This window comes from Caenorhabditis remanei, chromosome X (genome assembly GCF_010183535.1).
Source record: "Caenorhabditis remanei strain PX506 chromosome X, whole genome shotgun sequence".
Lineage (NCBI taxonomy): Eukaryota > Metazoa > Nematoda > Chromadorea > Rhabditida > Rhabditidae > Caenorhabditis > Caenorhabditis remanei.
In genome coordinates, this window is record NC_071333.1 from 18,217,568 (window position 1) to 18,231,522 (window position 13,955).

Below are 13,955 nucleotides of genomic sequence, written 5' to 3' on the forward strand. Positions count from 1 at the left end.
GCTCCTTTTTCTCTTCCTCTCCTCGCTTAACACGCGCTCATCCGTTATTCGTAGCTTAACCAGCGATTTTTTCTATTTCCTTCAGTCAATTCGGATTCATCGGATTTATCTTGCATATTGTTTCTTGACTAATTTTTTTTATATGAAGTGGGTAATGTTCAGAGTCCTTAAGATTTCCAAATAGTCTTTGTCTTTGTTGCTCAACTCGCCAATAATGATGAATAGGCGATCGTGTTTGTTGAGGACCTTCCTGCCTCGGAACGTCCTTCCACGTTCTTTTTGACAGAGTCTGAGCGGCAAAAAGCGAGAGTAGAGGGAGAAGGGGCACTAGGTGAGAGTTTTGTGTAGGCAACAACGCAGACAATCAGAAAACTCTGTTCTCTCTTCTCTCTTGTTACGTCGCGGATGCCATTCGTTTTTTAAATGTTGATTTTGGTTCTGTGCACACGTGTGTTTAATCGTTTTTTGTAGCCTTAGCAGGTTATTTTCTCTTTAACATTACGCTTGTTAAATTCGTTAATATCTCATGTTCGCTTACTTACCATGAAGTTGACAAAAACCGTTTGTTTTCCAGGTGAATAAGGAATGGCACATATTATGGGAGTCGGGGGCAGGGATTTCAGCCCTACTCAAGAACAACCTCCACGAAAAAGGAAAAGAAGAGGCCGTTTAACGGACGCTGAAAAATTGGAAAAAGAAAAGCGTCAAAAAGATATGGATAATGGACGTCACGCTGGATATCTATTGACAAACCAAGCTGATTATGAAAGATCTCAAAGAGACTTTTTGATAATGCAGCATGGTGCCCGTGCCGCATTAAGACCTGATGTGAACGCGATGGATTCGGATGATGAGGAAGGTAAGTCTGAAAAGTGAATGACTATCACAGACTATAAATTTCACGGAATTACATTTTTTTCAGAACGCTGGTATACTCCTTATAGATTTGAAACTGAGGACATGTTGCCCACCTATGTCAAAAAAGCATATCGAGAACGAGAGTGTGAGTGAAAAAAGAGTTATATGTCTTATATTACATATTATTTTCAGACGAGTTCTTCTGTTTGATCTGTCAGACCACAATAAAGAACAAAGACTTCTTGGATCACGTTCCGACTTGCGCTCAAGAAAAAAATGCTCAATTTGAAGATGTTAGTTTAAATATACTTATGAAGAATGGCAACAAGTTGGCTATCAATATGAAAAACCCAAAACACCTCATAAAAATAAATCTTTGCAGGAAGCTGCTGCAATTGCTTTGTACAAATCCAGTGATCAATATCTCAATCAGGAACTCTCCAAACTGAGAGAAAGAATGGAATTAGAGTACCTTCACGCATGCCTTAATCCTGAACGTCGCCTGGAAATGGCATGTGGATTATGCGATACGCTGGACGAGCACAAGGCTGGAATGTGCATGCATGACTTTCAGAAAACGGCTTTTCGTGTAAGTTTTATTCACAAACTATCTTAAATCATAGTTAATTTTAGATTGAGGCAAATAAAATTGTTCAAAGCGCAATCAGTGAACTCTTCGATTTCTGGGAATTGAAAAAGCAGAGTGGATTGAATCAGATCTCTGTCAAGTATGCTGAGAAATACGAAAAAGAAAAAGCTCTCTCTGCAGAACAAGCAGTAAGTTATTTTCAAATTCAGCGTTTTTTTTGAAAGCCGAAACGAACATTACTAGAATCTCGAAAATGGATCTGAAACGGAGAATGATGAAGAAACACCAGAAGATTTTGCGAAAAGGTATATACGAGAGAGGATTGACAAGTTGAAAGCTGAAAATCATTCCTTCAAGCGAGGCCACTTTGAGGGAGCGATTGATAAACATTATTGGAGGATGCGAAAATACATAAGAATTCATATAAGTAGCAATCGGCTGAGATTCATCCTACAATTCCGGAAAAAGAACAATTTGGATCGTATTAGCGAAGATAGAGATCAGTACTTTAACCGAATAACTCCTGCAAAACAAGTTGACAATCGTTATTCTGGAAGATATCCTCCTTCAAGATTTATGAGATTCTATACACATAGTCCAACCCCCGAATTAATTGTATAATAACCTTTGTTCCCCTAAGTTGGTTTATATTGTGCCTTTCAATGTTTTAATTGCGTCGATCATGTCATTACCGTCTTGTTCTCTTCTCGTCATTAAGTTTTGCTTTTTTCCTTATTTTTATTGTTATCCAAGTTACTTGAGTGTTATTATTCATCTTTTAATTAAACTATTCAACAATTTTTGTTTAATTTCCTATTTTTGACTTGAATTGTATCTCACCTTTTTCACTCTTTGCCCTATTGTCCCCCCCCCCGAGTTTCAAAATTTACTTGCCATTTTAAATCTAACCATTTCGGTTATTTTGGCTCATCTGAGATATCTCTTGACAAGTATTTTTTCGTTTTTAATGTTTGATGTCATTCTCTATTATAGTTTATTGTGTTGCTGTTTTCTTTTCTCTTCTCTGATAACCTGGCTCATCTATGAACACAATTTCTGTTTTGCATCTGATTAATATATAAATGTGTTGTAACTGTTGAAAAAATAGTATTTTATATTGGACAAAAAAGTTTAAAACTTTTCGAGAGTATCTCACCCGCGAATTATACAGTTCAAAATCTGATCTCGATTTTTGTAATTGACAGCTTTTCTGTAAAAACGTGCCCTATAGAGTTATGATCATTTTAAGACGGGAGCTCAAAAATCGCACTATTTTGCACTAAAATTGGGCAATTCGAGGGAGAAATTTCTTTTTCGATACGTAATTTGCTAGAGAGTGATCGTACAAAAAAGTTGTCAACTACAAAAATGAAGCTCCCCTTTTGATCTGTATAATTCATTAAAAATCTATTATTAACATGACACACTTTCAAAATTGGACAATTTCAACTGAAATCAGTCGCATTTTACATCCTTTTGACCGGTACTGTAAGGTTGACTGAAAAAGTTTTTCCTTTGCGATATTCATTTAGAACGCTGACTTTTATTAGGGACTTTGAAGTAAATTACAGTTGTCTTCTTCCTAAAAGTGATTCTCCTACCCATTTTTGTGTTTATCGCTATTATCCCAACCCGGCTACTCTTTTTTTAAGCACATTCCCTTTCTATACTCATAGAGCGCGTGAGCTCACGTCGAATCGATTGACAGTCGGGGCCCAAAAGGAGTCGAGAAGTTTTGTTGACATGTTCCCATAGCAACCATAAACACACGTTCATATTCTGCCGTCGAACAGAGATTAGGAGAACGTTGGCTCATAAGGAGAGAGTATTTATCAATGACTACATCTATTGATTATAGTTTTTAGTTTCTGTTAAATTGTCGGATTCCGTTTTGAGAAAATTTTTTTTGTTTTCCCCTAATCGTTTTCTGCAACAACAAAAAACTTTTCATTCAGATTTTGAAAGAATTAAAAAATAGGATAACTATCTTTAGTTCCTAAAATTTCCATATTTCAATTTATCGCCTAACTGGCCTCTTCACAATAATGTGAAAAAAAAAACTTATTCTGAAATAGGTGAATTCCCTTTTCCCATATTCTCCTTTTTTTTTAACCCGTTCTTTTCATGAAACAGGCGATTTTCTCTGTTCTTTCAATACATCTCATCCAAAGGTCGTTCTCTCTTATCGTTCTCTCTTCTTTAGCACGTTGGCACTCTGTATATGTTGACGGCCCCGGCATTATATCAACATTACCCCTGCCTCTGGCAGCGAGTGTCCGCTGCCGCGCTGGCCAAGCTCAGATCAATAAGCGACGAAAGGCGAGAGTCGAGAGAAACGGGGTTCGTTGGAGAGAGTGCGTTCGAAGGAAAATGGAAAAGGAGACGCGCAGACGGTCACAGAGGTGTTTTGTTCCTTCTCCACTTTTTTCTCTCTCTCTCTCTCTAGCTCGCTGTTTCACTCTTCTATCCCTCGGTGTTTGTTCTCCCGACTATTGCCGTTCGTTTTTTTGGGAACTTCTTTTCTCTTTTTAATCAAAATATCTCCCTGATTGAATGGAAATTGTTCTGAGTTGTTAGTAATTCTCATATCCAATTGTTGTGCTTACTTTGCTTGTCACCGTTAAAATTTTATTAAGTTGACTAAAAATTGCTTTTCTAGGAAAATGTATCACATTGGTGATGGAGATGCACCCAGACTGGATATCGAGAATCAATTTGAAGGAGGAATAGGGATGGAGTTCTTACCGGCGGAGATGATACAGATCATTGTTGGCCCAAACCAACCCAACGAACGACACAGATTCTTGCGTCCAGAAATAAGACCAGAACAAATCGATGACGTTTATCAACCTGTAATGCACAGACCAGAGGCAAACTATCATATAGCACTTCACCAAAATGAACCACAAGACTTCGTGATCGGAGAACGACCACTAGACGCTCGAGAACGGCGTGCGCTTATACGTGAGCGTCGAGCAGCACGTGCGGCAAGACAACAAGAAAGACAACAAGAAGGACAACAGGAAGAACATGAACATCAAGAAGCCCAGCAGGAAGATCCGGTAGCTCATGATGTTCCATTAGGTTTTAGAGTTCCAGTACCTCGAGCAGTGAATGAAAACCGAATGTTGAACATGCAGCTCCAATTGAGGCAAATAGATCAACTTCTTGAAAATCGTGCATCGGATTCGGAAGAAGAAGAAGGTGTGTCTTAGGCTTTTAGGAATAGCTACAAAAATTCACGAAATTATATTCACTTTTTCAGAGAGACGTCTTGTTTCACGTCATGAAAGTGTTGATCTGATGCCTGTTTTTGTCAGAAGAGCTTATCGAAACCGAGCAAGTGAGTTGGACGAAAGAAGTTGTTTTTGTTATATACTGATTTTTTTCAGAGCAGTTTCAATGTCCTATCTGCCATGGAACCATTGAGAATAAGAATTACATGGAACATCTCTCGCCTTGCGCTGAAGAGAAGAATGCCAGCTATGAAGAAGTGAGTTTGAATATGAGTATAATAACAGGAAGGGTAAACGTAAGGTCGCGGAAGCGCGCTTCGTCGCAGAACGGTTGGCATGGTACCAAAAAGACTTGGATGGGTTCCAAATTCAAATTTCACATTTATTTGTCGTATTTCTCAATATAAACCATAAATCGCAACGCGCACGCAACGCTACTCAGAAAATTTCAAATCTGTGACCTTACGGATCGCATCCTTGTGCAACGCTATGAACTGTTTCAAAACTTCAAAAACTCCTGCTAACAATTTGGCTACCAATTATAGTATTCAAAACTCTCTATAAATGTGAAATTCTTTCAGAAAGAAAAAGCAGAGTGTATGTTCAAATTTAGTGATTACTATTTCATGGAGAGGATCTATGCTCTCAGAGAGAGGCTGGAACTAGAGTACCTAGACGCGACGCTGGATCCAAATCGTCGCGTTCAGATGGCATGCGAACTATGCGCCACATTAGAAGAACACAAGAACGGAAAATGCATGAATGATAATCAGGAAGCCGCCTTTAAAGTGAGTTTCCTCTATACTCTGTCTTGAATCATCATTTTAATTTCAGAGCGCAGCTAATCAAATTGTGCAACAGGCGATAAGCAATTGTCTCGACTTTTTCGAATACAAAAAACAAATCGAACTCCAAATGATTACGGATGAATATACTGAAGAACGAGCGAAACTTGACATCATCTTGACTGAGCAGAAAGTAAGCTTTTTAGAATTCAACATATATTGTTTAACGCAATTTTTTGTAGGATAAAGCGTTTGCTGATGAAATGGTGAAAAACGTCGTGAGAGGCGAAAGTTTTGCGAAGGACAGAGTTATTTTCAACATGAATGAAAGAAAGCTGGAATTTTCTCGCTCAAAGCAGAGATTCTATATGATTATGGTTGAAAAACAAACGACACGTATAGTGAAATATATCACAAAAACAAAGGGGATGGATTTGCTGCGCACGATTTTGGAATATCGAGTGGAGAACAACATGGAAGAGTTGACCGAGCCAAGGGATTCGAATTTCAACAAAACCAGACAAAGAGGACTAGGATTCCACCGCAGACCGAGATTTCGTCAACCTGGTAGATTCCTTCCAGTCTAGTTCTTCTACCCATCTATAACATGCCGTCACACAGATGAAGCTATCCATGGTTCCCTTGAATTTGAATAACGTCTATATATTTTAATCCTATGTCCCGTTCTGTGGTATAGTACCACTGTACAATGTCATTTTTGTCTCTTTCTTATTTTCTATCTTTTTTCCGTCTTCTGTATGTATTTCATTATTATTTGCAGTGTCTTCAAATTTTTGTGTCTGGTTTTTTCGTTTTTGAACACAATTTTTCTCTCTTTTCTATCTATCCTATTCTTTTTTCCCCGTTTTTTCCCATGTGTCCTATCAGGTACCTGTCTTCACATTTCTTTCCCAAATCCGTTGTACTGTTCAACTATCCAATGTTCTTCTTGTACTTCTCGGTGTCTCGGTTTTAAAAATTGTTGATTCTGCCGGAACATGCCACATTGAGAGTTTATCGGCTATCGATTCAATCAAAATTTATTTTTTCTTTCTTCTATGTAGTTACAGTATGCCCTCTACTTGTCTTTTTGATATTTCCTTGGACATTTTCATTCAATTTTTTTAAAATTCCAGATGATAGCGATTGTATGTTTTTGTAGTGGCAATGATGTCCTCTTTGTTCCCTCTTTTCTATTTGTATTGATCACTTTTTGCAAAATTGGGTGCATTCTTCAACTTTCGTTCAAAAATATTAAATCTGACAGGATGAAATGCCACTAATTTTAAATTTTGTACCCATTCCTAAATTTGCATAATTTTTCCCTTTCCCATTTTTTCGGCAATCAGTCCATCTAGTTTGATTCAGGTAGAGCTTTCCTTCAATTCCCAATTTCTCCTTTCCTTTATCTTCCGTCTTGCGTAACACTTGATAAATGAACTTTTTCCTGCTTCCTGACTTCTTTTCTTTGTTTTCAATTACAAGTGGATGTTAATTTCCACTTTTCATTCCTATTTTTCAACATGTGGAAAAAATTGGCGCCATTTTCTATTCAATCAAATACAAAAACAGGATGGATCAGTTTCTCCAACTCCATCAGAACCATTCACGCAAAATGGGGAAATACATCACTGCGATCAAAAAGGCGCGTCATAGAGTTCTGAGCATCATTATCGAGTTTAGAAAGACTAACAACATGGATGGAACTGATAATTCGTATCGTGAACGTCAACCAATAGCTGACTATACGGCTCATATCCTTCGGTAGTGTTCCCCATTTTTCAATCTCATTCTGACATAGGTATTTCATATCCAGTTTAAGATCATTTCTTTCTGTCTGGTTTCTAATTTGTTTTCATTTCAACCGTTATTTTGCTCATTTAATATGGTTTCATATTAAATTTAATACCCTGACCAACGGTTTCCCCTTTTTTTTGCACGTGCCCTAACGCGTATCTTTTCTGACATTTCTCATACAATCCGTGTTGCACATTCTTTCCAATTCATGTTCTTGCTGTTTTCTCTTCATTTCAGTTTTGCCATTTGCTAATTACAGACTTTTCTCAATGATTGGACTCTGAAAATTAATAGTCCGAGGCCCAGTTGCACTTCTGTCATCTTTTTTTATACATTACCATTCGTCGTTTTCATTGCCAGCTATCCCATTTATCCGCAGTTTTTTTGCTTTTGTACTTCAACTGTATAGATAACTACAAAAAGGTTCTACTTGGCTTTCTCAAAAAAATTATTATTGTTTTCAATCAATTTCCAAAATATGTTAAAAATTACATTCTTGTTGTGAGTACTTATGGGGGAATATCAGAATTATCAGTTGTTTCGCCAGGCAAGAATATAATATTTGGTTTATTAGTAGTGATAAAGAGGTTGCTAATTCCTCTATACTTTTGCTACCCAATTTTGGACGGTTAATGCGTTTAAAAACATTTATCTCGAATTATCTTCAAACAAATCGTCAGTCACCTCCGGTTTTTAACGTATAACCAAATTTATAGGTTCTTCAAAAGTTTCGTTTGCAAGGACTTCCCTTGTTAGATTTGAAGTTGAATCTGTCTGCACAACTTTCCTTAAGGAATTTCTGCCTATTTAGAGGAAAATTGTGTCTATATTCACCTTACGCAACCACGTTTTCTGCAGCTTTCCCTTTTCTTATTGATTGCGTTTGTTTACTACAGGCCGACGCCGATGTACACTTTGTTTTTCAAATGTAATCTCACAGCGCATGTCCGCCAAAATCAGAAGCCTTTTCCATGGCAACCAACTACATATTGAGACCACCAATAACAATTTTTCTTATAATAAGAAGGCAAAAATATTCCGCGGCTTCTATTCAACGATTTTATAACGTCTTGTCTGAGTTTTTTTAACAGTGAAGTCATGTCTTGATGATCAATTTTTTATGTCAAATTCCTATATAATCCTTTTCTGTCATGATTTCGGTAGTTCACTACGTAAATGATGTAAAACTTCAGTTCGCCTTTGAATTTCCTTTCTAAAGTTTCCACTTGTCATGTCGACTATAATTCTTATCATCTTGTTGCACAACCAATTGATCAACAAGTTTGTCTGATAGCATTCTGATAGTAGTCGCACTTTGTTCTACTCATGATTCTTATTAAGTTTAAAAAGACGTATTGCAGTTTTTTTCGCTAACCTAAATGCGTCGACGTTATCTTTCTCTCCATTTTGTTCAATCCTCTTCTCCGTCGTCCAATTTTTTTCGCTGCAAGGTTGGAAGGTATTCGCAGAGACGCACTTCTCAATTCTCTCTTTTTTTTTTTGATATATCGATTCGCATGCAGTATCTAACAAAACATCGTTTCGTGGGCGCCCCGTGACTGGCATCGACGACACTCGCTCCCCCAACAGCCTCTTCTGCCGTTCTAACCAACACCCCCCAATCAATAGACGAGAAGAGAGAGGGCGCTTTAAGACAGGAGAAAGAGGACGCGCCAAGAGTCGCAGAAATTGTTTCGCTTCTTTTCCCTCTCCTCCTTCTCTTTTTTCTCGCTCGGTTGTTGTCTTTGTGGGGTTGGTTCAGTCACTACGCTTTCTGCCGACGTGCTCGCAATTTCATTTTCAATGCCAACCTTCCATTTTTCGACTCTTTTTTTCTAAAAATGTTCCATTAGTTAGCAGTGCTTCTATATGACATTAAGTATTATATACTAACTTTTTTCAGGCAGCCATGGACCCGGGCCGTGGTCCGGGTGATGAGAATATAGACCCAGCTGAACGGCACAGATTGAACGAAGCTCATTTCCACAACATTCTTCAACTGATAAACCAGGAACGTCAATTGATGGGATTCCAATTTTTCCAAGCAAATGGATTCCGAGAGCAGGACCCATTCAATCCAAGGCCAGTCCCTTTTCCAGAGAACGTAGTTGTTCCACAGCAGCAAGGTGTTCTTCCTGCTGGCCACGTTCAAGAACAACCAGTCCAACAACCACAACCAGCACCGCCCCCATTGATGAATGAAATCAACCGAGTTTGGTTCCAACCACACAGATTTTGGAATCAAGAAAACGACTTAGTGGACAGATTGATGCAACGTGGAGGACTCATGGGCATGCCAGTACAACCTGGAGAAGAACCAGTGGATGAAGAAGTTGCTCGTCAACGACGTGCTGCTCATCGCCAAGAGCAAATGGACAGATTCGAGCGTCACTTCCGAAGAAACAACGGACATCAAGATCCTGGATCGGATGATGAAGATGGGACAGGTATCGTTTGAATGTTATTTCAGCAATTTTATTTTCTCTACATTTCAGCTACCCCTGGATTCCCACGCGACTTTGATATTGTGGATTATCTGCCTGCATACATTGCAAGAGCCCATGAGGATCGGCTAAGTGAGCACAGAACATATATGTTTTCAAAAAACCTTTTGGAATTTTCCAGAGAAATTCGCTTGCCCACTCTGCAACCAAGATTCATTCAATATCCACTTTTTGGAGCACCTGAAGATCTGCGCTGCAGAGGTCGAAGCCAGTTTTGATGAGGTTCGTTGAGATAGTTGATCATTCATAAATTCAATCCTCTTGCAGGAAGAGAAAGCGCTCGCTTTGTTCAATTCCAGTGAATACACTGTTCGTCAGTCACTTGCCCGTCTGAGAGAGCGATGTGAAGTTTCATACCTCTGCGCAATGTCTGACCCAGCTCTTCGCGTTCAGATGGCATGCGAGAAATGTCACGAGTTGCAAGATCATTTGGATGGACAGTGCATGGATGATAACCAGAAGGCCGTTTTCCGCGTGAGTTTTTTGGGCTCTATTCCAGTTTAGATGTCCTTTGAAAACTCGAACGTCCCAAAAAACCCTCAGACGTCCCTTAAAACACTTAGACCTCCCTTGAAGCATTTTAACGCCCTTTTTGGTTTCAAATATGCTCAAAAATGTTTTGACGTCCCAAAAAACATATAGATGTCTTAAAAAACATATAGATGTCCCAAAAAACGTATAGACGTCCCAAAAAACATATAGACGTCCCAAAAAACATATAGACGTCCCAAAAAACATTGAAACGTGCAAAAAATATTTAGACGTCTCTACAACACTAAAAGTCACTGAAAGGGTTCAAGGAACGTCTAAATATTTTTGGGATGGTTAAATGTTTATTGGGACGTCCAAACGTTTTTTTGGGACGTCTAAATTTTTTTTGGGACGTCTAAATATTCACAACTATATTTTGGTGTTTCAAGGGACGTCTAAACATTTTATGAGACGTTTCAAAAAAAATAGAGTTTGAAAGGATGTTTAAGTGTTTCACAGGACGTCTAAGTGTTTTAAGAGAAGTCTAAGAGTTTTTTGGGACGTGCTAGTTTTAAAGGACATCTAAACTGGAATAGAGCCGTTTCTTGTTATAAAAAACGTTTCATTATCAATTTTGTTTTCAGGCCGAAGGGGAGAGAATCATCAATAAGGCGCTGAGCGAGTATTCTGATTACATGGAGTTGGAGATCAAGGTTGAGGTTGACAGAATCACCGACAAGTATACCGCTGCATATGAGAGAGACACTGTCCGCCCATTGGATCAGCCAATCAATCTTGTAAGAGTTTCACAGTAGAGCCAATCGAAACTCATTTTACATTTTTTCAGGAGATCGAGCATGAACGTCAGCAAGTGCTGGAGACAATGCGGTCAGACCCCGCTGGTCCAGAAAGTATTGAGAAGGAGACGATGAAAGCAAAGTTGGCGGAGAGCCACGCGAGGGATTTCGAAACAGTTCAGAATCACCTCCGGCAACTGGTCAAGAAACAGGGAAGGAGGATGGTAAAGTACATCATTCGCCACAAGAACCATCAATTGCGAGATGTAATTGCTGAATTCCGCCAGGAGAACAATTTTGAAGCGGTCACTGGCAAGAGATATGCCATTGTAAAAAAACTGGAGATCGGGCTCGACGGAGAACATGTCAGCCGATGGACCTTGTTCAATCCAGTCTGAATTTTCTTCCCTCTTTTCTGACTCGATTTTTTCTCTAATTGATCTGAAATAATATTCCAAGTTCTATTGTAACCCAAACAACAGTTTTTAACATCCACCCTCCCCTTTTTTTCTATTGATTTTTTTTTCCTTTCAGTCTCGGTAACTTTTTTCCTTCCCGGCTTTCTGTCTAGTTCGCTCTCTTTTTTAAATTTATTTTGCTCCCAGTTTTAATTCATTTCCCGTCAATTATCCTATTTCAACTTGTTTATTCAATAAAGAAAAACCTTCTGAACTCAAACTATAATACTTTTTCGGTTATTATATATAAATAATATTGATATCATAGTCGGAGATATCGGGACACCTTCTTTCTGTCAGTACCTGTATACACGCGGATTACTTCGATCATCGTGAGATCGTAAAAAGGAAATGGTGGTTCGTGTTTCAATATTTTGTGAGAGGTCTATTGGAATGGCCCTTAACATCCAACCGAATTTCAAACTTACAAGCTCCAGGGGTTTTCTCGTTTGCTGAACATTTCTGTAACGGTGGACAACACAATACAAAAATTTCTCTGTCGAGGGTTTGTTTTATTTTTTTAAGATTATTAAATTAGAGATCAAAATACAAATTAGCAATAAAAACGCGTATCTAAGTACAACCGTATTGTGAACAATCAAGGAATGCAGTAAACAGATATCGAGAATATTATTACAATAAAAGTGTGGTACAATTGAATATGAAGAGATAGGACATGAAAAAAAGAGTGCGATGGGGAATAAAGAGAGGCAACAAAAAAAAGAAGGAAATGAAGACAATAATTTGTTGGAGAGATTGAAAAATTGAAGGAAACTAATTCTTATTGAGGGGAAAGCCAGAAGAAGAAGAAATTTGTGCAGCAGTTGGGAATGATAAATGTTGGAAGCACATTTGAGTTGGGTCCAATGAATCGATCTGGATGAAGGACACACTGGATGAGGGATCCGTAGTTGGGAATCGAAGTCATCGATTTCTGAAGAAAAGTTCATTAAAATCAAAAATATTGAAGCTATAAGTCAATTAAGAGGTTATAAAAACATAACAAATATTTTGCTCACCTTTAAATTTAAAGACGCATTGTGAGTTTCGAATGTTTGTGAGGTTGATGAAGGCTTCTCTAAATAAGAGAATGTTCAAGACGAAGGAGATCAATGGCAAAGATTCGATAAGCTGAAAAAAAGAGAATTAGTTGTTTTTCCTGGGTAATGTATAGAATAATACCTTGGCTATAGAAATTTCAGCATTGGAGTGAGATGGACTTGAGAGAAATTGATGTGAACGAGGTGATATCCCGATGTGACGTTAAGACAAGAATTGATAGTAGTTTAGTGGTTTCCTGGAAACAAGAAATTGAGGTTTTTTTTTGGATTTCTCAAGACTAAACCAACTTACCCTTAGAATTAGTTCCATTGAACGATTGATTGACGGCATTCAATTTGATTTCCATGGAGCAGCATAGAAAAAGTGGCGAAAGGGGGGAATGGGAGAAGAAATAAGAATGAACATACAATTTTTCAGAGACATGACAGAAATAGTAAAAATAGTATTTCTGGATGAGAAGAGATGACAAAATTCAAGATATTCTGCGCGAGATTGTCAACTTCAGGCAAAGATTTGAACATTTCAATTCACAAATCCACGCCTGCATGTTTGAAGATAATTTTAGCGCATCACAAACAAAAATTTTAGAAGTCGCAAAGTTAGCGGCAGTTTCAGAACAGAGTTCAGCAATAGCGCTATACTTACCTTCTGTAGTCTCGAGACAAAGATGACTTGTAGAGAAAAAATCCTTAAACTGAGATTTTCAAATTTCTAAAAAACAAACAGAAATGTATGAAATGTAGAAATGTGTAAATTTTTTCATTAGCAGAACATTAAGACACAAAATATTTATTTATTTATTTTGATCCTGGAGGAGTCAGCACAGAAGATTCCTTTGTGGAGTTGTGACTTGGCTGCTTGACAGAAGTACACAGTGAAAATTGAAGAAGATGAAGACGTAGCCGGGGGAGTAAATGATTCTATGGTAGAACAAATTAAATAGGAAAAACTTACCTCTGTTTGGAGATAATCCGTTATTCTGGGACTATATCGTCCAACCTATCTATGCGTGTACCGGGCGGGGCAAATATTTATTTACCTTGAGAAAAGGACGACAGCGTGCCCAATCGCTGACATCGTAATGGATAGTTTCTATCCAAAAACTGGTCACTACAACCAAACAAAAACTCCAATTTGAAAATTGGAGAAGATGACGCCGACCCAATGGCTGTCATCAGAATCCTATTCGCTCAGAGTTGCATCTTGAGCAGATTGAGGTCTGGTTTCAGACCCCAGAGTAATAAAAACTGTTACTCTTGGATGACATCACCCTGTTGGTCCGGATGATGCCTCTCACTCCCCTCACTAAAATCCCGTTTGTCAGAGACTTCGGGTAACCAACTTTTGTGATGTTGAAGTCAGTCGCCTACCCACAGAATGTTACTTTCGACATTACCT

General features: G+C 38.2%; 1 protein-coding gene across 1 annotated transcript; it reads left to right on the forward strand.

Moving 5' to 3' along the window:
* Window positions 1–585: 585 nt before the first annotated feature.
* Window positions 586–6,055, forward strand: GCK72_025680 (uncharacterized protein; the record flags this gene model as incomplete). Its single annotated transcript, XM_053736443.1, has 12 exons — window positions 586–859; window positions 923–1,003; window positions 1,051–1,151; window positions 1,241–1,447; window positions 1,492–1,635; window positions 3,651–3,787; window positions 4,107–4,651; window positions 4,713–4,790; window positions 4,840–4,940; window positions 5,265–5,471; window positions 5,518–5,661; window positions 5,711–6,055. The coding sequence occupies 12 exons, from the start codon at window positions 586–588 to the stop codon at window positions 6,053–6,055; spliced, it is 2,364 nt and encodes a 787-aa protein (XP_053580009.1).
* Window positions 6,056–13,955: the final 7,900 nt, after the last annotated feature.